We start from the raw sequence: 26,205 nt of genomic DNA on the forward strand, positions 1-26,205 counted from the left end.
GAGGTGTGAATTCCGCCCGCTCTCCCCCTGCCTCCCCCCCGCCGCCGCTATAAGAGCGGCCGGCGCGGGCTGGGGGGAGCCACTGCGGCGGCTCCTCCTCGCTGGAAGCCCCGGCGCTTTTGGCTGCCCTTTGAAGTCGGAGAGGGAGAAGGAGGGAGGGAGCGTCTGGGGCCGCCGCTGCTCCGCTCCGCTCCGCTCCGCTCCGCGCCGCCGCCACTCCCGCCCGGCCCCGGAGCATCGTCCTGCCCGGTCCCTCCGCCGCCAGGTACGGCCCGTTCTGTCCCATCCTGTCCCACCCTGTCCCATCCTGTCCCATCCTGTCCCATCATGTCCCATCCCTTGCCCGCGGAGATGCAGCCCCGCATCCCCGCCCCGCATCCCCGCCCCGCATCTCCCTCCCGCCGCCCCGCTCCCGGCTCCGCGATGCTGCTCATGGCATCCACATCCCTCCCCCCATTTCTTAATTTTCTCTCCATTGAAGCACGCAGCCCCGCAGCCTGTGGGATAAACTCGGAGCGCGCTCTGGTATTGGCTTGGAGTCAGGAGTGTCTGGGAGCTTTAATGAGAACCAAGTGTAAGGCAAGGCTCAGCCACCTGTCCGCGGGATCCCCGGCCAAGCGCTCTGGGCTCCCATTAATCAATGGCTCTGCCTCTTGGAAAGTCTCTTTAGCATGCTGCACCTCTCCCCCAGGGCGACTGCAGAAGCGGATTTGGGGACCTGGAAGCCCTGTGGTAATTTTGTCTAAGCCAGACAGCAAAGCGGGGCTGGTGCTGCCGGCAATTCAGGGGTTTCAAAACCGCTACAAAAAGCTTTGCAAGGAGGGAAAAAAAGCCAAACAAAAATGAGTAGGAGAGAAGCTCTTTATATTGCAGGTCTGCAGTCCTGCCCTCTCTCCCCAGGAGCAGCACCTCTCCCACCCCCCTGCTTCCCAAAGACACTGCCTAACTGCTTTTCAAGGGAAATTAGCTTAGGGGAGGATATTTTTTTTTCTTTTTCCTCACAGACATGAGCTGCTTTGATTGCCTGGAAGCATGATTTCCTGAAACCTGCTCCTTTCTGGCTCTTGCAGGGAGGTTCACAATAAAACGTATTGTGGTTTTGAGCTGGGTTTTATTTAAGAAAATGCCATTCTGGGTTGGTCTCTTTCATGAGGCAGATGGAGAAAGAGATGAAAGGCTGACACTTGGGATAGCTCATTTCTGCTCTTTAATTGTGGGTCGTGTCTTTTCTATAAGAAAAGGAATCTTCCCTGGGAGCCGAGGGGAATTGGAGTGGAATAAATGAAAAAAGGAGGAGTGATGCCTGCTAATTGAATTTTTTTTGTTTTTGAAGCTTTTAATCTCATTCTTCCAGGAGCAGTCCTGTAAATGGGGATATTTAAATGCACTGCTTTTATAGATCCAGGAACACTTCTGGCTACTCACTGTGCTTCGGTGTAAGCCAGGCTCTGTTCCAAGGCAGCCTTGGAGCTGTGTCAGGTGCAGCCACTGGAAACCAGTGCAAAGTTGTGGTTTGACAGATAAAAACCGAGCTGGGAAGTGATCCTGTACCATGTTCATGCTGCTATTAATGAAATAAAACTTCAGGCTCAGGTCTCTGCTGGTCGGTGTCACCGAGCTGGAGCAGAGCTCAGGAACCCAGAGGTCTGGTGCTGGGCATGGGGCTGGGTGGGAGGTGTGCTTAGTGCAGTGTTTGGTTGCTTTCTAGGATGAAGATATCCAAGTGGAGGTGGAGCAGCATCTCCATCAGTGCTAAGCTGCAGCTGAAAGGCACCCTGGCCCTTCTTCTTGTGGGCAATGTTGTCTTTGTCATAGCTCAGGTAAGGCTGTCAGGTTTTGGGGGCTCTCTGGGCTTTAAAATGCTCTGGTGTCTGGGATGGAAACCCCCTGGGCTGGCAGAGCTGCTCTGTGCATGCATCAGGTTCTCAAAAATGGTTAGGACTTCTGACTTGCCTTCACTCATCAGTCTGAGCTTAACCTAAGTTGTGCCTACCATGGCCAAGAGCATTCACAGAGCATTTCAAGGACTCTGAAGGGCCATGCCCTGCTCTTGGTGAGCATCACTCCTTGCTCCCTGCAGTGGCTGAGCTTTCATTTGTTTTCCATGCAACATTTGCAGTTCCTCTGCCCTCTGATGCGTGGTCAGGACAGGGGATGGGAGCTGGGGGTGTCAGGGACCCTCCTCAAGTGACAAACCTGTGCTTGCAGAGAGAGCACACAGGGTCCTGCACCCTTCTGGCACCCCCTGGCACCCACTAAGCTGCTCTGCTGCTGCAGAGGAGTTTTGCAAGGGTTTGTTGAAGCTTCCAGTGGAGCTTCCAGCTGCAGCTGGCTCTGCAGCTCCCTGAATTCTCTGTGGAGCCAGAGAGCACCGAGAGTCTCGCAGAGTTTAGGGCTGTTTGGGAGCTCAGTTTTGCCAACTGAGCAAAACAATGAGAATTTCCTTTCCTGAGGAATCCCAAATATTGCCACTTCATTCCAATTTTGTAATGAAAACACAATTGCAAGAATGCAGGGATGGAAACCTCAGGCTTGACCTCAGCTGGAAAAGGCAATGCCTGGGTCGAGTGGGGCAGGCTGGGAGGGGAGGGCTGCCCTCAGTGTCCCCACACGGGCTCTGGGGTTTGGATGTGACTCCTGCTTCTCCTGCTTCCCCTGTGCTCCGAGCAGGACCTGGCACAGACGTCCAACAGCCTGGAGGAAGGGTCAGATGTCACTGCTTACTGGTGGGGAGAGTGGACCAAGTGGACAGCGTGCACCAGGACCTGTGGGGGAGGCGTGAAATCCCAGGAGAGGCACTGCCTGAGGCAGAGGTACAGCCCCAGGGGCTGGGGAGGGGCTCTGCAGCAGCTGCCTGACCCCAGAGGTCACAAGCACTGATGGAAATGTGTCTGGGCAAACCCTGCTGGGGCAGGAGGGGGTTTCCTGAGCTTTGGCTGGTGCACAGGGGCAGCAGGCACAGACTGAGCCTGTTCTCCAGGCCTCGGGGCACAGCAGCCCCTGGTGCAGGGCTGGTTGGGGACCCACTGGTTCCATCTGCTTTGTGCCTGGCTCTGCCCTCTCTGGCCAGCGTGGTTGCCAAAAAGCCACTTTGTAAACCTTGTCCACATGATACCTCCTGATAGTTGGTGATGCAGGTGACAAAACCACAGAGACCTTTGCTACCTGCTCCAGGGACAGATCTCTGTGTGGCTCTGCACTGTGCACACTGACCTTATGGAGAGCAGATATATTTGAACAAGGGAAAATGATTTCTGCCCCCCATCTAACCACCATTTCCTTATTCAGAAGGAAGTCAGTGAGTGGGCTGGCTAATAAAACTTGCACTGGAACATCCAAGAGATACCAGCTCTGCAAAGTCCAAGTAAGGATATCCTTTGTCTTGTTGGGAAAGTCATGTGTGGCATTTCTGGGTCCCTTGGAGAGGGGACACCATTTGTCCTCAAGCTGTCACCCTCTTTCCTGTCCAAGCAGCTGGGGGTTCCCTTCTTTGGTGCCAATTTCTGGGCTTTGGGCATTTTGCCGTAAAAACCAGAGAGTGGCTCTGGCAACAACTCCCAGGGGGTTCCTGCAGTGGGGGGAGGAAGAGGAGGAGGAGGAGGACATGGCCTGGCTGGGGAAGGTGATGGAAACACTCCTTGCAGCTGGTGCTGATGTGCCAGAAACCTTTCCCGCACTTTGTTTCCGTCAGGATGTTAATGTATCCCATTCTAGGAGTGCCCCGTGAACGGAAGGAGCTTCCGAGAGGAGCAGTGCTCGTCCTTTAACTCCCATGTGTACAATGGCAGAACCTATCAATGGAAACCTTTATATCCTGGTAACAAGACATTCTTTGTGTGTTTCATAATGCTCAGCCAAATATTTTGATAGTTATGATGCTACAGCCCGCAGGAAGGCTCCTCCTCTGCTGTTTTAAAGTGGTTTTTCAGAGGCACAATCAGCTGTCTCCCGAGCTCAAAGGCTTGTTTGGCAGCTGCAGGGTAGCTTGAAAATTAAATAACAACATGAATTCATGTCTGTAGCCTGTGTTGGTCACAGCTCCCAGGGACCAGAGGCTGCAGGAGGATGTGGGAGCAGGAGATGTGAGGGCTGTGCTGGCAGGGTCAGTCGGGCTCACCATGACAAGTGTCCTTTGAGCCAGGGCCATTGCTGGCTGTGCTGTTTCAGTGACATTTGGTCTCTCCCACGCCCTCTGTGTGCTCTGTCAAATGTCACCGAGGTGCAGCTGGTCACTTTGGTCATCTGGGGTGAGCAAGAAGTGCAGAAACGACTTGGGACTCAGAAACTGAGCTCTTATTGAACTTTTATTGAACACGGAACTCCCATCAAAATCAGGCATTAAACACAAGCCATGGATGAGCTTTAGAGCTGCTGGGAAGGCAGGACTCTTCTTCTGAGGAGGCTCCTGAGCTCAGATTCTTCAGATCCATAAAAACAGAGATGGGATCAGATCCTTCTTCATTTCAGATTCATTTGAGTGCTTAAAAATAAAGATGGGATCTCCTGCAAACTGTGTTTTAGGGGTCTGTACATACCCCTAAACAAATATCTTCATCAAATCAGTTTCCCTGTGTACCAAGCCCCTGCCTCTCCAGCCTTTGTAGGGTCAGCAAGGCAGAACTTGGTCCATGAGCTATTTCTCCTTGGTGGCTTTTGTCCCTTGAAAGTGACAATTTCCTTAAACACATTTGCTGCTCAAGCTGACTCACCAGAGATGTTGCAGGAGTTGTTTTGTGTTTGAGCAGGAGTTCACATGGCTCCTGGGGGATTTGCAGAGCATATTTTGACACTGATGCTGCCTTGCTTGGGTGTGCAGGCCAGTGGGTCTCTGATTGCTCAGGAGTTGGTGGAGACAAACACTTGGGGTTCTGATGCAAATATGATTTTGTCATCTGCTTCCTGTGGATATTATAAAATGTGGGATTGCTGTGCTGGTGGGTGCTGCCAGCCAGTTGTTGTCTGCAGAAAGCAAAGGGTGAATTAAGTCCATCTTCGGTAAATATTTATGGAAAAATTATAGATCATAAAATGCTCTGAGTTGCTATGGTTTTGAATATAGTCTTACAGCTGTATTTCCAACAATATATGTGTAAATTTAACTCTTGTATCAAGTTGCCAAGTGCACATGCATGTTTTTGTGTAATGTACTTGCACAAAGCAGTGCTGCTGCCTCAGTGCCCGCCCTGGGCTGGTGCTGGTGATGCCCCTGGACAGCAAAGGCTGTCACACTGTCCAAGTGCCATCTCCTTCCTGTCCTGAAACACAAGAGATGGCCACTTGTGAACTCTCACTGCTCTGCAGTTGTGCTGCTGTTGTTTAGCTTGGCAGAGATTCGCTGGCTTGGGTAGGATGAAAGTTGTGGTGTTTCTGCTGTTTTTGAATCTCTCTTTATATCCTTTCCCCTTAGATGACTATGTTCACATTTCTAGCAAGCCCTGTGACCTTCATTGCACCACCGTGGATGGCCAGAGACAGTTAATGGTTCAGGCCAGGGATGGAACATCCTGCAAATACACGGATTTCCGAGGGGTTTGCGTGTCTGGAAAATGTGAGGTTGTTAAACATTATAGCAAAAATCTCGTTAGTAGCATTCAGAGAATCGCAGTGGGTGCGACGTTTGCCTGACCCTCAGTGCTCTGTCTGTGCATTTTTTAGCCCATTGGCTGTGATGGCATTCTCTTTTCCACCCACACCTTGGATAAATGTGGAGTTTGCCAAGGAGATGGGAGCAGCTGCACCCACGTAACCGGCAGTTACCGGAAAGGAAATTCTCATCTTGGTAAGGCTTTGGGGATTGAGGGCTTGAGTTGATAGGGCTGGGTTTAAAATGGACTTTTTTTTTTGGTAAATTGTTTTTAGGTCTTACCAACTGCCCAACTGAAGTTTTTCCCATGTGTTCTATGTGTGTTAATGCTGCTTGTTTGGGCAGAGAAAACCTTCTTTAAAAAAAACCAAAACAAAACAGGAAATTTGCGTGGTGTTTGTCAGAAACCAGAAGTCTCTGATGATGAGTGGTGCAAAAGGGTTATGCAAGAGGCTGGTATCTATTTTAGTCTTTTTTAGTCATTTAGCCAAAACCAAGATACTCATGACCCAGTAAGACTAGAAATAAATGACTTGTAATAACAGGAAGCAACAATATCTTGAAAGACCAGGATTTCAAAAATCAGTGTGATGTAAAGCAGCCGAACATCCATGTCCTAAATATAACAGTCTAATTCAGGAATTATGATTAATGCTCTCTGAGATGGAGCAAACTGCAGGAACTTCAGTGCTGTGGGAAGACTTGTCCTGTCCCATCTCTTGTCTGGTGCTAGGCAAAGGGGAGGCAGAGGAGAAAGCAGCTCCCATCTCCTGCTGGCATTTTGGGAAGGCTGGCTAACACAGGGGTCAATACTGAACCACACAACAGCTTCTCTAGCTAATAAAACCATCTGTATTTTCTCATATCAGTTTAGATAAACATGATATTTGTGCATGTAAGAACTGAATCCTTTTCCCCCTTGCATGTGTTTTTCCTCCATAAACCAAGACACAATTCGCACATTTTTCTTCTCTATCACTGATAAACTCCTGTTTGCAGCCTAAAACATGAAGGGTTGGGGCTTTTAAATCCATTAAAAACGTGGGTCCAGGCCAGGGTGTTGGCTAGCTTGCAGCTCTGCCTGAGGAGGGCTTGGTTCAGATCACTGGTCACAAAGATCCTCTGGTTAATCCGTAGGCTATTCCCTGGTCACGCACATTCCCGCCGGAGCGAGGGATATCCAGATAGTGGAACGGAAAAAGTCTGCAGATGTTCTGGGTGTGTATAACCTCTTGGTACTTCCCTAGGATGCATGCCTATGCTGGTTAATGCTTTTTCCAATGCAGAGCTGGATGTAGTTTTGTCATAGAATCACAGAATATCCTGAGTTGGAAGGGACCCACAGGGATCAGCGAGTCTTTTTGCTGCAGACATGAGTTAAATCCACAGGCAATGTAAATCCATCCATGTTGTCCAAGCCAGGGTTTTGCTCCTCTCTGCAGTCTGAGCACCTGGGCTGTGTTTGTCAACAATTTGATTGCTTTAAAGCAGAAAATGTTGGTGAATATGATTTCAGCAGGGTGTGACAGATGCCCTTATGCTGGATCACAGATGGCCAAGTGACTTCACCTCTCTGGTGATCCCCTCAACCTTTCCCTGCCTGGGGAATGTGCAATGACAACAGCACCAAGGGGATGTGACCTGTGTGTGGCCTTGCTGAAGTGTTGGTGACCACACACCCATCTCACAGGGGAGGTGACAGTGTGGAAAAATCCAGACTTGCCAAAGAGAAGCACATTTGCTGCCTCAGAGGCTCGCGCCTCTGGAAGGTGGCTGTCACTTCCCTGGAATTGTTCAAGGCCAGGCAGGATGGGATTTTGAGCAGCAGTGGAAGGTGTCCTGGCCCATGGCAGGATGAGATGAGATCCAAGGTCCCTTCCAGTGCAAACCATTCTAGGAAGATTCTATGGATGAAAAAGGCTTGATGAGGTTACCAGTTTCTGGGCTAGCTCAGGGGGCATCAGTGGCATCTTGGGCCACTGTGGGCTGGTGCCAAGGGGGTGACAGGATCCAGGGCCGAGTGTCAGCCACATTCCCAGGGGTTTGCAATGTGGAGGGACATGTGGCCCAGAAACTCTGAGCACATCCCCACATGGTGAATGCTGCAAACAAGTGGCCAATGCATTGCCATGTAGGAGAATCTCTTTTTTTTATTGCTGTGGCAGTGATTTTACCCCCTGAACACACCAGGGGCTGCATCCAGAGCTTTGCATGTGACAGCACTGACTGTTCTCTCTCCTTTGAAGCTGTGGCTGATGAAGCTGGGTACTATTTCTTCAATGGGAACTATAAAGTGGACAGCCCAAAGAACTTCAACATTGCAGGCACGGTGTTCAAGTACCGCCGGCCCATGGACGTGTACGAGACTGGCATCGAGTACATTGTTGCCCAGGGACCCACAAATCAAGGGCTGAACATAATGGTAAGCTTTGACTTCTCTTCTCATGATGGGAAAGAAAAAATCCGCCTTGGATTGAGGAAGGGGTGAGCTTGGGAGCAGAGTCCCGGCATGGTTTCACATGAGGAGGGGATGGCAGCAGTGATTCTGGCCAGTTCCTTACCCAACCTTATTTTATTTGCATCAGTGCTCTTGGATTCAGGCAGGGCTGTCAGTGGTGAATGTGGGCTTGGTAACTCCTCTCTGCAGGGAGAAGATGCCTCAGGCACTGTGAGGGGATTTCTCCTCTGTTCTTTGGCATTTTTATCCAAGTTACCTGGCAGGAAAAGCAAAAATAAAAAACTGGGCCAGAGAGCTTAGACAAGTGCATAAACCTTAAACCCCAATTCTCTCTCGAAAGCAAACCATGTAAAACCAGGTATTTGGAGAAAAGTCCCTCAATTTTCTTCTGGGCAGCCAGCCAGAGCCCAACTCCTGACATCTTCCATGGAGCCCCAGGCTCCTCTGGAAGGGGAAGGGATGGTTGCTTGGGTGTTTAAAAAGCATTAGACCACTATGAGGCTGCCTCAGCTGGGAGTCCCCAGCCCCAGTGGGGTGTAGCAGCTGCAGGGCAGGGTGTGCTCTTTATAAAGTCACAAAAGTGGCTTTGCAAGTGATGGTCTTGTGAAGTTGCTGCCCCGAGCCTCTGGTCACTCAGTGGCCAAGGAGGAAGTGTGATCTGGGGCTCCTGGGGTTAATTCCCATTGGCAACACTGCCAAATAACCCTTAGAAAATGGTGCAGGGCTCCAGCAGGAAGAAGCTGGCACTGTGAAGGAAAACACTCTGGAAACAGCAAAATTGATGCTCCCCAAGTGTCAGGTCCAAGATGAATCCCATGCTTTGCCTGCCACAAATCTCCTGCACCCCCTAACAACTCGATTTCTTTGCTAGGTCTGGAATCAAAATGGCAAGAACCCATCCATCACGTTTGAATACACTCTGCTGAGGAAGCCACACTCAAAGAACCTGCAGCCCATCTTCTACACCTTCTCCGAGTCGGAGAGCGAGGAGAGCCGCGAGTTCAACGGGGACGTGCCACTGGGCTTCATCCAGCACAATGCAACCTATTTTGGGAAAATCTCCAGTGAAAGGATAGACTTGGAGAACCAGGTGTTTGGAAGGCAGGACACGGAGGAAGATTTAAACTTGAGCAAAGGTCAGGAAACCAATGAGGTCTATGAAAGAGCAGAAACAATTGACTGTGAGCCAAAACTGAAGGGCAAACAACCCCAAGGTAAGGAGGAGACTTGGGCCTCACTGTTCTGCTTCTCAGAGCTCTTGTTGAGAAATGCTCTGTTTCTACCTCTGGTGGTTCTGCTGGTTTGTGTTTTGGAAACCTTGGAAAGTTCTTTAAAACATCTCTGCTCACAAATCCTCTTTGCCCTTCAGATTCTGGTTTCTGGTGGGGGTGTGTGGGGGTGGACACCGGGTGAGACCTCCCCGCTGGTGCCCTGCTGTGCTTTGCCTCATGCCAAGGACAGGAGGGAGCCCTGGGTGCACAAAACTCCCCATCACAACATCTACCCATCACCTCCCACCCCTCCAAAAACCCCATTTGAGTCCCTTGGGCATCCCACCCCCAAATTGCCTGGAGTGCCTTCCCAGCATGGCTGCATGGGCTGTGGGGCCATGGGAGCACCTTCCTTTCACCTCTGCTATTGCTTTGGGCAGTGCTGGCGGGTGCTGAGCTCCCCTCTGGCCACACCATAGCAGGATAAGACCCCCCAAAGCTGCACACCCTTGGGAACCCCATGAGACCCCCCTGCCCTGCCTCTGGCCCCCCGTGTGGCTGCTCAGGCTCCAGCGTGTCCCCGCTGCTCCGGGCTGCTTCTCCCTCCCAGCCTCGATGCATTTTGTGGTTGTCACTGTGGTTTCCCCCCTGTTGGCTCCAATCTAGATTCAAACGTAACCAGGTCTACTTACCAGACAGACCATGACGACAGAGAGCCCGAGGCCAGGCTCAGCTCCAGGGAGTTCCTTCTGGAGAATGCCATCACAGACAAGCTGCTGGGCAAGACCTCAGACTCCAAGGAGCTGCTGCTCAACGTCACCATGAACAGCATTTTCGCCCAGGGAGACCCAACCAACTCGGTGGGGTCACCCCTTGACAGCCTCTACGTGGACTATGAGGACAGCGATGGCCTCGTCACCTACTCGGTGAACAGCACCTTCATGGAGCTGAGCAATGGCAAAGCCACCAACACCTCTGCAGAGACGCCCTTCTCCAACGCCACCGTCACCATGAGCAGCCCCCAGGGGAACAGAACCCACAAAGCAAGGTAGGAGACGTGCCTTTCGTTAATAAATCCAATTTGTTGATGTTCTTGACTTGTAAAAGCTCTGTGCTCAATGCATGGTTTCCATCCCTTTGGAAGCAGGAGGTAAGTGGGGGTGGGATGGTGGAAATGTTCTGTTGGGAGTTCATCTGCAAGGAAGGGCCAGAGGTTTGGGAGCAGGAAGGCATGAGAAGGTTTAAGCAAGAGGAAATCTTGATGTCCCCCTCATTTGCCATGCTGAAGTCCATGCTGATGTTTGTCAGATGGGGCCTTGCTCTCTGCTGTCACAGCTTCTTGTCAGAGCCACAGCCAAGAAGAAGCCTCTTCCTTTGGCCTTCTCTTGACTTCCTGCTCCCACTCCCCAGCCCTTCCTCCGAGTTCTGATGCAGCAGAAGTTGGTCCTGGCCCCTTTTCACCCACCCTGTTCAGTGCCACCTATGATCCTCCTCACTTGGGATGGCAGGAATATGCTTCCAGCAGCTCCCAGGTGTGGCCCTGCCACCAGGAGCTCCACTGTAGGTCCAGGAACAGCCTGGATTTGTTGCCTCAGCTCAGGGAGTCACAGCTTGGACAGGAATAGCCAAAGCTCTGCAGTAGCAGCTCATTGTACTGGGACCATCACCTCAGAATCCTTTAGATGGCTGGTTTAAGTGGAAGTGGGGAGGTAAAGAAAGGCCTAATGGAGCTTTAGCAGCAGGTTTTGCTCTGGGGAAGGGTGGAAGGAAGTCTTGGGGTAGGTGCTGATCCCCAAGCCTGTATCTGTCAGCTTTTGAGATATCCCAGGGCTCTCTGGGGAGCAGCCTTGATTCCCAGCCCAGAACTCATTCCCAGTGTGGCCACATGGGGACTGAGATGGGGACAGTGCCCACAGCAGCAATTAGCCCTCCTTCATGGTCAGCCACCCATGGTCAGCTTGAACTGTCTCTGGGGCTTTGGGAATATCCAGGTCCCAGAACCAGGTGTGGATTTGGGTCCCACTGTGCATCCCCACGGCACCCCAGCCTCCTGTCAACCTCCTCCTGGACCTGTAAAACACAGGATAAGATGCTGAGCTGGAGGAGATGCAAAGCCCTGAGCAGATGCTCCCTCTGGTTAGAGTTAGCTGGATTCACCCACAGCTTCCACTACGTTATGCTAAAGACACTCGTGCTGAAGAAAATGGCCATGCAGCCAGATGGATCAACAAACTTCTTAATGATAAGAACATGAAAACCTTGCCAAGTGCTTGAATCTATCATCTCTCCTCGTGCCTTGGCTTGGGAGTGCTGCCTTCAGCTGCCAAAGCAAGCATTTCATCCTCTCTGACAGAGAGGGCAGAGCCCTCAGCTCCCCTTACCCTGCCCTGGGGACTGCCCATCACACACCCTGTGTCCCCTCAGCTGCCACCCTGCACCCCCAAACTCTGCCCCAGCAGCTGTGAGATGGGGGCAATTCTTCCCTACCTCCTGGGAGTACAGGGAGCTTGGCTTTTACAGGGCAATCACAGAACACTGGGGCTCCAGTGCAGTTTTTGGGTGCTAAAAAGCTCCTTGCACTGTCCCTGGCTGCCCAGCTATTGATAACAGTGATTTAAACCCCTTCAGGAATGTCACCCGGCACTGACAACAGTTTTCCACCTGTTCTTCCCTTGGTTTTGTTCCACAGTGTCCCCTCTTCTCTCTCTGGAACAAAATACAAACTTCACAGATCAAAATATTGATATCCAGACCAGTTTTGCACCAGCCAAAATGCTGAGAGATGCTCAGGACCTTTCAACATGAGCCACGAGTTTGCCCCTTTGCTTAGAAACAAAAACCAAAATAAAACACAGGATGAGAGCCAGGGGCTGTGGATGTTGATCCGTGGTGGTTTTGTGTGCATTTGTCAGGGTCAATCCTCTGCTGTGGGAGCTGTTTTGGGAAAAGGGGCAGCCCAGAACTCAGTGAAGGGTGAGGGAATGGTGCTAATTTTTGGTGCTGTATCTTGCTTGAAAAGCTGATTAAAAGCTCGAGAAGCAAATGTGTGACTTTATTATTTAGCTCATAATCAAGAGGAAAATTGAAAGAAAAGAGAAAATGCCCCCAGTTTTGTTAAACAATGGGCTGCTGTCTGTATTGAGAGGAGAAAAAAGTGACAGTTTTGTCTTTGCTGGAAATGAGCTGCCCTGTGTCCAAATGTTGGATTCCTCTGGAAAGATCTTGTCCCTGGGACCTTGACATGCATAGAAGCTCTTTATTTGGGATCACATACACTGAAGGGACACTGTTGAAAGATTTACTGTCCTCAGATGTAGGAAAAAAAAAGCTTATTTTGAAGATTTTATCCTTTTAAAGACAGAGGAGTCCTGGTCATAGGATAACTTGGTGTTTACTTTGGTGCCTCAGAGATCAGGGGATAGACTGGAGGATCTGGGTAATATTTCCAGGCAAATTAAAGCACAAAAAGCAGATGTTGACTATGTTTTAATGAATTTGTGAGCCCTCTCCTGGCTGGGTGGCAGCTGGTGGCACAGGCCAGGGATCAGGAGCTGGTGTGGGTCCCCAGGCAGAGCTGCTGTGGCAGATAAACACTATTTATAGTGAGCTGAGATTGTTGTTTTTCCACTAAAAAAAAATTAAAAAATAGTCACATTCATTTCAGTTCCATTTCAAGTGCAGGAAGCAACCATTTGCCAAACTGACAGAGGCAAAATCAACAGGGAAAATGAGATTGTTGTTGTTTTTAATCCTTCTGGAGGCTCAGTGCTGGCGGTGGAAGGAGGGTGGGTCGGAAAGGAAACGGCTGGATTCTCAACAGTGTCCTTTGAAAGGTTGATTTGATAGGCTGGACCTCAACTTTTTCTTACAAACAACTAAATAAGGCAATTTCAGAGCTTCTGCTGCCTAGAAATCATACAAGCTGCATATCCTGCCAGGCCAGAGACAACTGGATGTGAGGATACAACCTTGTACACTATTCCAGTGTAGCTGTTCCAAGGGTTTGGACCAAGGTATGAGAACAGAACCGAAGCCTTTTGTTGTAAAGGTGCAGTATCCCTGAGGTGTTCCCCCCTCCCAGCATGGGGAGCAGCTGCAATTCTTGCTTGGATAAATGTTTTTTCTCACACCAGGCTGACTCTGTTACTCCTCTCCCCGTGGCATTTTGTGTTTGAGCACAGCTTGGAGCTGGAGAGATGCAAATTCCCCACTTGACATCCAGCAAAATAAATCAAAAACAGAGTGGCAAAATCAGTGGGCTTTGAGGGGAGAGCTCAGAAACTCCTGTGCTGGCTTTTGGAGATTGGAGCAGCCAAAATCTCTGCTGCACTGAGCAGCACGAGTGGGTTTGCCCAGCCCTGGAGACACAAGGGAGGAGATACTGCACCTTTAGTCACTGTGGGCCAAGGGCCAGGTGTATTTGAGCAGAAAAATGCAAACTTTTGTTAAATTCTGAACTGTTTCTACTTGTGGGTATTTTTATCCCATTCTCTCTATTTCTAGACAGTGGAAGCTCTGCCTCTAACCGGGCTGGGGATTCTACTTGGGGCTCAGGACAGGTATGTTGTGAAACTAAAAAAAATTAAAAATTGATTCAAACAAACGAACCTCCCAAAGAATCAGAACAACCAAACCCAACCAAAGCCAAACCAAGCACATCCCCTCCCAAACCCAAACCCAACCGAACTGCAGCCAGATGTGTGTGTCTGTCATGGGCTGTCACTGCTTGCCTTGTAAATGCCTTTTTTTTGTTTTGTTTTTTTCTTTCTTTTCTCTTCTTTTTTTTTTTTTTTTTGTTTTGTTTTGTTTGCTTATTGCTAGAAACAGATTGAAGTTGTTAAGAAAGGGCCAAGGTGTGAGTGCTGCTGACATGTACAGGTGGAAGCTTTCCTCCCACGAACCCTGCAGCTCTACATGCACCACAGGTAGTTATGAGAAGCAGCCAAATTCTGCACAGCCTGCTGAAATCACCTGGTGTGTGAGTCCATTTTATGTCTGTCAGGGATGGGAAGGAGCTGGTGGTGTTTAGGGGATCTCATGGGTTCTGCTTTAGCACGACCCCTGCTCTGCTGTGCCTGGGTGCAAAGGTGGGGAGAGGAGCTGGGGGCTGAGCATGCAAACCCCACTGAGCTCTCAGGTGTGTTGGGGACCAGGAGGTGATGCCCAATGTGTCCATCATCCCTCCAAACACCCTCCCTCTGGGAAGCTCTGAGCACTGCCTTCACTTCCCAACACTTTGTGTCCCCCCTGGGGCTCAGCAGGATCCCCAATCCTGTCCTGAGCCTCCTTTTTTCCCCCCTTCCTCACCTTTTTGACAGCTTCAAGGGGTTTGAAAAGCTCAGCTGCTTCCCTGCAGAGAGAAATTTTAAAGATTGTTCAGCTCTGGCAGGAAACACAATAGCATTTGGCTTTTTGATTATGTTTTGTTTCTCCCACTCCTTCTACCCTGGAGCCTGAGCTCGGCTGCGAGGGTGTAAATCTGGAACAGTGACAGAGATGCCAGGGATATCAAAACTGAGCCTCTATTCTTCAGGCAGAAATTCCCTCTTTTTGCATTAATTCCTCTCTTTTTGCCCCTTGAAAAGCTTCAAGGCACCCGATCTCCTCCCTCACGCCTTGGTTAGGGGGTCCTGTCGATCCCTTGGGATGAATCAGGCATGTGGATTGTGCACTTGTCTGTGCTGCCCCTGAAATTATCCAGAGCCTGCAGAGCTTCTGGAATTAAAAAGAGGGAAAGGAGTGGGAGAGAGGAGTTTACAATCTCAGGGACGTCTCTTAAAAGATCAAATGCAAGGATTTTACATTTTAAGCATTTGCACTGGTCCAGCAGCCTCGTGCCTGCAGCAGGAGCTTTGTGAGCCTTCCCTTTCCCCAGGATCCTGTCATCCACATGTTCTGGGACATTTTTGACTTCTTTGATCCCCTCTGAACAAATTTCTCCCTTGGCTGGGCCAGCCTGCTCTGCCCTGGTTTGCAGCAAGCCAAGAGAGGTTTAACTCAAATTTCTCCTTCCTCGCTGCCTTTTCTCACTGACATATCGCAGAGAGGCAAGGCCATGTCAAGAGCTGTAGATCTTTTTTTAGTTTCATGTAAACCATATGTTCTCCAGAGCTGCAATTCTTGTTACCTGTAGCCAGAGCAGCCTCCTGGTCCCCAGCCAGGTCCCAGAATGGACTTCCCAACATTTACTCTGGCACGGGAGGCTGTGGGGGAAAAGGTCTCGCTCTGACGGCACCAGCCCAGCTGCCTTGGAGGGGGAGCAGGAGGGGCAGCACCTTCCTTGCCAAATCCCCAGGATCCCTGCCTTGGCCTGGAGCTCTGGATGCACCTGGGGAGCACCTGGTGCAAAGGGAGGGGTGTAATGCCCAGGGGGAGTGAGGGATGGAGTGGGTTTGGGGACTGTTTGCTGTCGCCTCCACCCACCACCCTGTCTGTCCAGCAGACTCGTGGTCCTGAGTATTTCCTATAAAAATGTGTTAGTCATGTATTGGTTTTGGTGGCAAGCCCTGGCAGGGGTGGCCATGCCATGCCCTCCTCTGAGCTGGCCAAACTCAACCACACTGCTCAGATTGGTGGGGTGGCCACTGTGATATTCCCTCCCAGCAGCACCCATCCCATGGGACAGGAACTCCAGCTTCCTGCTTTCCACAGGGAGGAAGTTCTGAGAAATGCAGCTAAAACCAGAAAAACAACAACAAAATAGTTTGGATGTGCAGCTCACCAAGCACTCTGGTCTTTGTGTGTGTGTTCTCTCTGAGCCCAGGAGTGATGTCCACCTATGCCATGTGTGTTCGCTATGATGGGATCGAGGTGGACGATGCCTACTGTGATGCCATGACCCGGCCCGAGCCCATCCATGAGTTCTGTGCTGGGAGAGAGTGCCAGCCAAGGTACTGCCTGCACAGGGCACTCCTGCAGCCTCTGTGTTTCCTCTGCCCTGGTTGTATTTTGGGGAAAGTTGCTGTGGATTTGGGGGGCAGCAGGGATGGCCCACAGCACCCCCATCCCTCCTCCCTTAATTCCATCTGGGAGGCAGCAAGAGTTTCCTCCTGAGAGCTTTAGCTCAAGCTACCCAAGCTCTGCATAAATCCTAGCAGAGCGGGCATCTCTTTTTGGTGTCATTTTTTAAAACAAGCATTAGGGTACCTTTTGTGCTTAGATTCTCCCACTAATCTTTCCTAAGGTTGTCCCTCCTTATGGCTGTGCTGCTCCAGCTTCAGGGGCTTGCACTGTGAGGGAGAAGAGCTGCTCTGTGATTTACCAGTGGCTTCAACTGGGGAGCACTGGGAGCTCATGGGGCAGCCACCAGCACTTGGGCAGACAGGAAGATGCTTGGGCTGCCAAGGCTTTTCAAAGAAAAAAATGTTAATTTTGGGTGATCTGGATGGGGAAGTCCTTTGTTTCATTTCCCTTCTGAAGTTAGGTGCCACCTCTAAATGACATCTCCAAATGTGTGACATCTCCCTAGGGCTGCCTGGACCCCCAGATGGGTGTGAGGCCTGGGGGCAGCTGGGGCTCTCCTGCTTGGAGAACAGCAGCTGCCCACCTCCAGAGGAGCTGGGAATTCTGATCCGTTCACAATTAGCTCATTCTTTAATTGCGGTAATATTTCTGTACTGTACAAAACTTGACCTTTTATGATTTTTCCGTGGATTGCAAGCTGCTCCTGTCTTGTCAGGACAGAGGTGGCAGAGGACAGTAAAGGACAGGCAGTGCTTGGAGCAGATCCCCGCTCCTCCAGCCTGTCACTTGTGCTCAGCAGAGTCAGACTGATGGTGGGACATGAATTGTGTCCCACTGGGGCTCGGGCAGCTCTGTGTGACATTACTGCTGGCATCTGCAGGGTGATGGATGCCGTGTCCTCCCCGTACTTCAGCTGAGCAGACAAAAAGAGGAGGTCAAACACGGGCAAAAAGCCTGACAGACAAATGTACTGGCAGAGCCTGTGGTGACAAACGCTCACTTGTCATTGAGGACACTGGGCCAGGCCCTGCTGTGCCGCCCTGCCTCCTGACAAGCTGGTTTAAGCTTCAGGCATGAGCTGGGGGCTGTGGGGTGAGCCCAACATATGTTGATGCTTCCCATCCCTTGGGAACAGCTCTCAGGAGCTGGCAGCCTGGCTGCAGCTCACTCTTCCCTTGATGCTGTTGAGTCAGGGATGGAATGAAAGACTCCAGTCTTCAGAAGGTGAATCAGAAGGCAATTTAATGAAAGCAGCAGGTCTTTTTATAATGTGGCTCGCTAAAGTGAGACTTGATTGGTCCCAAAGTGAAAACCTCTCACACCATTGGTGAGCTATGAACAGCACACTCCGGAGAACCACATCTTTAAACAACGGTTATAGAAAGAGAGAGAAAAATGTTTTAATTCTTTTCTCTAAGTTTCCCACAGCTTCCCAGGATTTTCCTGGGACAGCTATGTCTCTCTCTGTTCAGAGGATATGTGATTACACACTCCCTGCAGCCAGGGCTGCTGTGGGCTGCTCCATGGGGTGATGGGCTCTGTTCCCTGCCCAGGTGTGTGGGATTCACATTTTCTGAATCTGAGAGAAGCAGAGAAAAGAATGATACTGCCACAATATAATAAAGTAATTAATTAGTAATTCTGATATCCATGGAGTCCTTCTCGTCATTCCTCCCTGCCATGGAGGTCACTGCTTTCCCATGCTTTCCCATGCCTTTCTGTTGGAGAAGATCACCTTCCCATGCCTTCCCATGCCTTCCCATGCTTTTCCATGCCTTCCCATGCTCTCCCATGAATTTCCATGCTTTCCTCCGCAGGTGGGAGACGAGCAGCTGGAGCGAGTGCTCGCGGACGTGCGGTGAGGGGTACCAGTTCCGCATCGTGCGCTGCTGGAAGATGATCTCACCAGGCTTCGACAGCTCCGTCTACAGCGACCTGTGCGAGGCGGCCGACATCGCCCGGCCCGACGAGCGCAAGGTCTGCAAGAACCCGGCCTGTGGGCCCCAGTGGGAGATGTCCGAGTGGTCAGAGGTGAGTCCAGCGCCTGAGCCTGGCCTTCGCTCCCTTTTCCAATTTATCCTGATGCTTTGTGATTCCTGATGATTTTTTTAGGTCACTGCGTGGCCTAATAAAGAGGCTAGATAGAGTTAAAGAATAAAGTAGGGATTTATTAGGAGGCCTCAATGGATCCACCTAGGCTCAGCCAGGGCTGCACTCAAGATGAACCAAAATGGTCCCAAAATGCTCAACTGGTCACGAAGTCTCTCACTTTTATAAGCTCTGCTCCGTTTGCATATTGGAATTAATTGTGATTCCTGATGCTTTGTGATGCCTTTTGGTTCCTGATGCTCTTCTAGGTCACCATGCGACCTAAAAAAGAGGCTGGACAGAGCTTAAGAATAAAGTAGGGATTTATTAGGAGGCCTCAATGGATCTACCTTGGGCAGCACAAGAGCCCAGCCAGGGCTACATCCAAGATGAACCAAAATGGTCCCAAAATGAACCCAAGATGAACCAAAATGGTCCCAAAATGCACGACCGCTCACGGGGTCTCTCACTTTTATCAGTTCTGCTCCATTTGCATAATGGAGTTAATTGTCCAATTTCAGCTTTAGGTTATGCAGTCTCATCCTTCTTGTTTTTCTCTCTCCAGCCCACGTTGTTTGTGCTCTTGGGCTGAGATTTGGATCATTTGTCCTTGGTCCCCAGCTGGAGCAGGAATTGTTTTGTCTCCCTGCTCTGTGCACAGAGCTCACCATCCCCTAATATGAAGCTCAGAACTACACACCAAGGCAGTACAGAACCTGAAAAATATAAAAGCTAAACCCTGAGGCATCAATCCTCATCCATAACCATCCACAGCCAGGATACACTGCCTGCAGTAATGCACGTGGATCAATGTGCATCAACATTTTTCCCCTTAAAATGAAGGCCTGGCTCCTGTTTAGGATGGGAGGCCATTGGTCACTCACAGGTAGGGCAGGAGCCCATGGCTCAGATCTCCCTATCAGTATTTCCTTGGCAGCCTCTTCAAACCCAACGTGCTGGGAAGGTGATCCCATCTCACACATAAATTACATCCCTATAAACGTCCCTTCCTCACCTCCTTTGCACCACATGCAGAATAAAACCTTTCTCTAGCTGTGCATTAAACCAGTCCCCAAAGCCTCTGGGAGATGCTTTGGGGAGGGTTCCAGCTCACTGGTTTCCTTGGGAAAACCTGTGGAGAGGGTTTGTGCCCCTGAATCCCTTTCCAGGCACGGACAGTGCTCCAGCACATCCCTTACAAACACAAACCCATGGAAATACCCAAACCAGTGCTGCTTCCTCGGGGTGCCTCTTCCCAAATCAAGCACAGACCTGATCTAAGCAGGAGCAGATGAGCTCTGAGCCGAGCTGTCCGTGGGTGCCAACCTGCCCCATGGTTTGCATCACGAGGAATATGACTCTTCCTCCTGGGCAGCTCCCAAAAACTCGTCTTAGTCATAATTTAAACATCTCCATTCCCCTGCAAGCTGGTGTGCATCATTTCCCTGGAGCTGACAGAGGGGCTGGTGCATTCCCTGGTGGTGCAGGATGTTTTGACTTTCCCAGCTGGTAGAGAGGAGCTCCCTGAGCACGTGCTGGAGCGTTATTTTGTCCAGCATAGCAAATGAGTGGTTTATTTTACAGAAATGTGTATTCTCCTCCAGCATTTGTCAGGGACAGATTGCTTGAGACAGTGCTGGAGTAGATTGTTCTTAGCCAGCAGCAAAGCTAATCTCCTTTGGATCCCATCAGAGATGGGGTGCCAAGTTGGCTGGGGAAATAGGCATTAAAAAAAGCACATTTCAGGGCTCTGAGGATTAACATCTCGGCACGGTGCGTCTGGGCCCTGTGCTGTTGACACTTTTCCCTGCTTTACGTTATGCATGGAGCAAATGTAATGTGTATGTGAGACTGTAGTAACTCAAATCCAGTTCTAAATAATGTCACTGGGCTGCACGGTGCCAAATTTATCCACAGCACAAAAATCTCAGTTGTGCAGTCAGGAGGGGGAAAGCATTCTCCAAAGAGGGGGAAAGGAGCTGGCTGTTCCTGGGAAGGAGGCGAGGGAGATCTCACCCTGTCTCCAAGTGATAGCTAAAGCTGCTCAGCTCTGAGCAGACCCTCCTGGAGCCTTTCCCCCCTTCTGGCATCACCTGTTGGAGAGCACAGCACCTGGGCTGTGGAGGGGGTTTGGGGGAGTCATTTGTGCATTTCCAGCGTGTGCTTTTAAACTTTTACGTTCAAATATGGGAAACACCCCATCCCCGAGCCGGCAGCTGCCGTGGTGCCGGCAGCCCCGGTGATGTCGCTGTCCCCTCCGGCAGTGCCCGGCGCGCTGCGGGGAGCGGAGCGTGGTGACAAGGGACATCCGCTGCTCGGAGGAGGAGAAGCTCTGCGATGCCAGCGCCCGGCCCCTGGCCGAGAAGAACTGCACGGGGCCGCCGTGTGACCGGCAGTGGACAGTGTCCGACTGGGGACCGGTGAGACCCCGCCGTGGCCGTCGTGTCCCACCGCAGGCTGGCTTGTCCCTGCTGCTCCTGGGGGTTTTGGGGCTGGGCTCATCAAACAAACCTGCACTTGGGTCCCAACAAACCTGCAGGCAGCCTGTGCTGGGAGCTGGCCTCAAATAATTCCACTGGTTTGGGTCTCTCGGGTCACCTCCGTCAGCGCTGTCACCCTGAGCCGCCCTGGCTCGGGCACTGGGGGTGATCCAGCATCCCAGTGGATCCTGTTCCTTCCCCCGGGCTCCTGCCTTGTGGGAGATGTGGTACAGCAGGGGTTAAACCCTGAGACACCTGGCTGAGGGCCTTAGTGGGTGTCAAAATCCTCTTGTCTGTCTGCTGTACAGCATTCCTTGGCAATACTGATGCTCCATGCCCAGAAATTGAACATTTTAACCTTTTTCCCTTTTTGATTTTCCATTTCCCCCTTTCTGTTTTCCCTTTCTCCCTTTTACCTTTTCTCTTTCCTCCTTTCTTCCCTTTCCCTATTTTTCTTTCCTCCTTATTTTCTATTCTCTTTCCCTCGCTCTTTTTGTTTCCTCTCCCCCTGGCTTTTTCCCTTCCTGCACAATTCTGCTCCAAAGACCCCCTCCATCCCAAGCTATTTTTACCCAGGTTTTGATACATTCACATCAGCTAAAAATAAGTGGTTTCCATGGCAGCAGCAGTGCTAGGAAACACCGAGAGCCTCTGCAAGAGCAACCACGGAAGCACGGGGAGCACCGGCTGCTCCGGGCACTGGGGGCTGGATTTTTCCTGCCACTTCCTCGGTCCCCTTTGTCACTTTGGGAGCCACTCTGGGGTTCCCTGCTCGTGGTGGTTCCCCTTTTTCCTGCCCTGAGATATGCTGGGTGCTGTAGCACAGGTTGCCCAGAGAAATTGTGGATATCCCATCCCAAGAATAAATCTCTCCTTTTCCAAACCCCCGGACAGGGTTTGGAAAAACCTGAGATAGCAGAAGATATCCCTGCCCGTGATAGGGTGTTGGAACAAGATTATTTTTAAGGTGCTTCCCAACCCAAACCAGTCTGGGATTCCATGATAATGGAATCTCTATTGGGGGATCTGCTGACCATCCTTGTGGCTGTTTAAAGCCCCAAAAACCTCTGTGAAATTTGGGGGAGGTGGGTGTGAGGAGGCAGCTGGGCCCTGTGGGGACCTTGTCCCTGTTCTGAGGGCCCTGTCCTTGCTCTGGGGCCCCTGTCCTTGCTCTGGGGCCCCTGTCCCTGCTGTGGGGGCCCTGTCCCTGTGTGTCCCTGCTCTGGGGCCCTGTCCCTGCTGTGAGGGCTCTGTCCTGTCATGGAGGCCCTGTCCCTGCTGTCCCTGCTGTGGGGGCCCTGTCCCTGCTGTGAGGGCTCTGTCCTGTCATGGAGGCCCTGTCCCTGCTGTCCCTGCTGTGGGGGCCCTGTCCCTGCTGTGAGGGCTCTGTCCTGCCATGGAGGCTCTGTCCCTGCTGTGGGGACCCTGTCTCTGCTGTGGGAGCTCTGTCCCTGCTGTGGGGGCCCTGTCCCCTCTGTAGGAGCCCTGTCTCTTCTCTGGGCCCGGTCAGGGGGGTTCCCTGGCACTGAGTGCCCGCTGTGGTTGCAGTGCAGCGGCGGCTGCGGGCAGGGCAGGATGATCCGGCACGTGTACTGCAAAACCAGCGACGGGCGCGTGGTGCCCGAGTCCCAGTGCAACCTGGACACCAAACCCCTGGCCATCCACCCCTGTGGGGACAAGAACTGCCCCTCACACTGGCTGGCACAGGACTGGGAGCGGGTAAGTGCAGATCCTGTGCTTTGGGGTGCCCTGGAGGGGTCAGGATGGGGTGTGCAGCTCTCAAGGGGCCCTGCTCATGACCCCACAGTGCAACACGACGTGTGGCCGGGGTGTGAAGAAGAGGATCGTGCTCTGCCTGGAGATTGTCAATGGCAAGATCAAGACCCGCAGCCCCTCTGACTGTGATGTGGCCAAGAAGCCCGTGGAGGAGAGCACGTGCTTCGAGAGGCCCTGCTTCAAGTGGTACACCACCCCCTGGTCTGAGGTGAGCAGAGAGGGGGCCCCAAGGCTGTGCTGCCCCATCCCTTTGCACCAAGGGTCTCTCTGCCTGCAGAACCCCCAGGAGATGGGTGAGTCCCTGCAGGATGTGGTCCCTGAGGGTGTTTTTGCTGCATGGTGCAGCTGGGGCTGTCTGTGCTCAGGGAGGACAGGATTGAGAGGGGCTGTTTGAGGCCAGCTGTAGCTTTATTTTTTCTTTATTTTTCCCCTCATGCCTGGAAGTGTGGATTGGAGCCCACAGGGTGGCTGGCCAGGGGATGCAGAATTTGGGGATGCTCCATCACCCTGCACAACCCAAAAGGCAGCCAGGCTCCAATGGGCTTCCTGCAAGCCCTCCTGGATGCAGCCTCCCTGATCTGAGCTCCAGGAGCCTCATTTTTAGTCTTGCAAACCCTATAATTAACCAAAACAGCCCTGCTGTAATCCCAGCTCCATGAGGCATCCAAAGGGCAGCAGGCAGTGAGTGCTGGGCGCAGCAGTGGCTCCACATCCTCCATGGATGCAGAGAGACCCCACAACCTCACTCCTGGTGTTCTGGGGGCTTCCATGGCCATCCATGTCCTACAGAGCATCACCTGGACAGGGACAGCTCATTTGTGGTCCCTTGTGAAGAGCAGCAGGAGGAGGGAGGGTGTCAGAGCCAGAGGATGGGACCACATCCACCTCCCCTGGGCAGAAGCTGATGGTGCTGGCAGCAAAGACAGAGCGATGGGACAGCGGCGTGGCACTGGGATGTGACATTCTCCTCCTGCCCTAACATCTCCAGTGAGCAGGTTCTGGCTCAGAACAGTCCCCTGGCATGGCAGGGTCTTGCCTCACCCTTTCTCTCTGTCCCCCAGTGCACAAAAACCTGCGGGATTGGTGTGAGGATGCGGGATGTGAAGTGCTACCAGGGCAAGGACATCGTGCGGGGCTGCGACCCGCTGGTGAAGCCAGTGGGCAAACAGACCTGTGACCTGCAGCCCTGCCCCACAGAGCCCCCAGGTGAGCCCCACAGCCTTGGTTTGCCATGGATCCCTCCAGCAGCACTGCCCCATTTGGATAATGATCCCAGGGAGGATGTCAGGGACAGCTCTCCCTCTGTGCCCAAGCAATGCACAGGCTCCTTCTGGAGATAAATTAAGAGGAGAGCTCAGAAGAATCATGTTCTGACCTGAAGATAAAGGTGCCTTTGGAGAGCTGATTTGGGTGCTGCTTCTGTAAGATTCCAGCTACAGCTGAGGAAGTTCTGTCTGTGCCATTATTTTAATGATTTTTGGTCTTCGGGTGTCCTGTGGGATTTGTAACTATCTCGTTATCTGGCTCGTCTGCTGGCTCAGAGTCCCTGTGATCTTTAGCAAACACACAGTTCTAATCCTTTAATAGGATTTGGGAATAAGGACAGTGTGGGAGAAAAGCATGAAAATGGGTGACAGATTTGGGGCCAGCTCCTGGCTCAGCTCTGGGTGCTCTCAGCTGTCCATTCCCTTGGGATACATGGAGCTTGGGAGTTGCCTCATGGCCACCTTGCCCTGAGAGCAACCTGGTTTCATGCATCCTATGGATTTCAAGCAAAAAATACGTATATAAAAGAATAAGTCCTATGGGTTTGAAGCAAAATATTGCACTGAAGGAGTTGGGAGAGTGCTGAGGCAGACTCATCCCTTTCTCCAGCATCTCACTTCCCCCTAACTCTGGGTGTGGCACTGCTGGATTCCCATTCCCTTTCTCAAATAGCTTCCTTGGGATAGAAATTGTGAATTTCAGGGGAAACCCTTGACCTGGGGACAACTCAGTGCCTTGGTGGCTCCAGCAGTCCCTGGGCAGCTCTGTTTTACAGCAAGGACATTGAGCTTCAGGGCTGGGACCAAGTGAGACTCCCCAAGGTGTCAGGTGGGAAGGAACAGCTCAACCTGCTCATGCCTTTGGCCAGGCTGACAATGACATTTCTGGAGAAGCTCCATGGTGCTTTCCAGGGGATGTCAGGGAGGTGGCAGCCACAGCTGGGCTGATGTTGTTGCTCATCAGCCCACGGTGTTTAAAGCTGTGTAGGGTGGAAAATGACCTCATGAGCTCACAATTGTTTATTTTCTTCTTCTTTTCCGTGCCATGCCTTGAGACATGGCACCCTGGGACACAGGGTGCTAGTCTGCTCACACCTGCCAGCAGCCACGAGACAGTGGCACCAAAAGTGGCACAAATGAAGCTCCAGCAACATTTTAATTCAGGCTGGGAACAGCAGGAGAGACATAAATTAAGGAAGAAATCCTACCCTGACCACCTACTCTCCAAGTGCTTTAACAAAGGTTAAACCAAAAACCAGCCACCCCAGCCCCAAATTACTTCAGCACCCGAGAAAAATCAAATGTATCTGTCAGGGATTTAACCTGTGACCCCTGTGCCATATTTTCAGGCACTTAATGTCCTGCTAAAGTGTATTTTTTTCTCCCTGCAGATGACAGCTGCCAGGACCAGGCAGGAACCAACTGTGCCTTGGCCATCAAGGTGAACCTGTGCAGCCACTGGTACTACAGCAAAGCCTGCTGCCGCTCCTGCCGTGCCCCCCACTCCTAGGGCAGGGCTGCCTGAGCCAGGGCTCCTCCTTCCCCTGCCCTCACAGCCCAGACACTGCTGACAAGGATGCTCTTGGCCTGGTTTGTGTGTCCCCACCGAGGCAGGACTCCTCTCCTGGCCGCTGGACGTTGGGAGCCCCCCGGGGTCAGAGCTGTACAGAAATCTTGTATATTTGATTCCCCTCCCCAAAATCCAGCTACACCCAAGGTCTTGTCCTGTTTCTTCCCTCGGTGCAAGGTTGGGGTTGGCGAGGGGAAGGTGTGAACTCTGGGAAGTGCAAGTTTCCCTTCCCAAAATGGGCTTGGTGGTGCCTCTCTCCTGATTTATCCTGAGGCTCTCCTTAGCTGAATTAATGGAGAAGCTGTTTGTTAAATAAACTCAAGCCCTTTTTTGTAATATGTAGGTGTATACTTTTTCAGAGAATTTTATCTTATAATCAAATGTTAGTTTCATAGTCCTTACAACCCCTCCCTGATGCTGACATATTGTATATAATATGGAAACATAACTGCACTTTATATCACAAAAAAGACGTGCTCTTTTTTAATATATTTGTTTACAGACAGTGAACTTTATCCATATAATCATTAATTTGTACTCATATGTATATTTTAATAAAGTTGTCATATTTATGGTGGTATTTTGTTTTATTCTCCAGTTTGTAGTGGAGTGCTGGGAGCACTGGAATTGGGGCTGGGGATTTGCTGGTGCCCAGAGGAGGCAGAGCAGCTTTAAATCAGGAGAATCACAGCTACTTGGACAGTGATGGAAGGAAAAGTCCCAACAGTGGGGGGATTTTGGGACTTTTGGGGGCCCTTTGGGGTTTTGTGGCTTTAGGAGCTGCAGCCCTGAAGCTCCTCAGGAGTTTGG

General features: G+C 51.4%; 1 protein-coding gene across 4 annotated transcripts; it reads left to right on the forward strand.

The window, feature by feature from the left end:
- Nucleotides 1–90: 90 nt before the first annotated feature.
- On the forward strand, nucleotides 91–25,959 carry ADAMTSL2 (ADAMTS like 2). Of its 4 annotated transcripts, XM_059486365.1 has the most exons (19): nucleotides 91–265; nucleotides 1,709–1,820; nucleotides 2,671–2,813; nucleotides 3,289–3,364; nucleotides 3,715–3,817; nucleotides 5,408–5,553; nucleotides 5,656–5,779; nucleotides 6,722–6,802; nucleotides 7,831–8,006; nucleotides 8,914–9,256; nucleotides 9,920–10,301; nucleotides 14,075–14,178; nucleotides 16,017–16,143; nucleotides 18,034–18,247; nucleotides 20,569–20,724; nucleotides 22,333–22,503; nucleotides 22,592–22,768; nucleotides 23,622–23,766; nucleotides 25,217–25,959. In XM_059486365.1, exons 2-19 carry the CDS (start codon nucleotides 1,710–1,712, stop codon nucleotides 25,333–25,335), a joined length of 2,898 nt encoding a protein of 965 aa, XP_059342348.1. In that variant the 5' UTR covers nucleotides 91–265; nucleotide 1,709; the 3' UTR covers nucleotides 25,336–25,959. The 4 variants fall into 4 exon arrangements, with proteins under 4 accessions (XP_059342348.1, XP_059342347.1, XP_059342349.1 ...); XM_059486364.1 differs by lacking the exon at nucleotides 25,217–25,959 and having other exon boundaries at nucleotides 23,622–23,996; XM_059486366.1 differs by lacking the exon at nucleotides 25,217–25,959 and having other exon boundaries at nucleotides 8,914–9,178; nucleotides 9,953–10,301; nucleotides 23,622–23,996.
- The last annotated feature ends 246 nt before the right edge of the window (nucleotides 25,960–26,205 follow it).

Source organism: Ammospiza nelsoni, chromosome 20, assembly GCF_027579445.1.
Source record: "Ammospiza nelsoni isolate bAmmNel1 chromosome 20, bAmmNel1.pri, whole genome shotgun sequence".
Classification (NCBI taxonomy): domain Eukaryota; kingdom Metazoa; phylum Chordata; class Aves; order Passeriformes; family Passerellidae; genus Ammospiza; species Ammospiza nelsoni.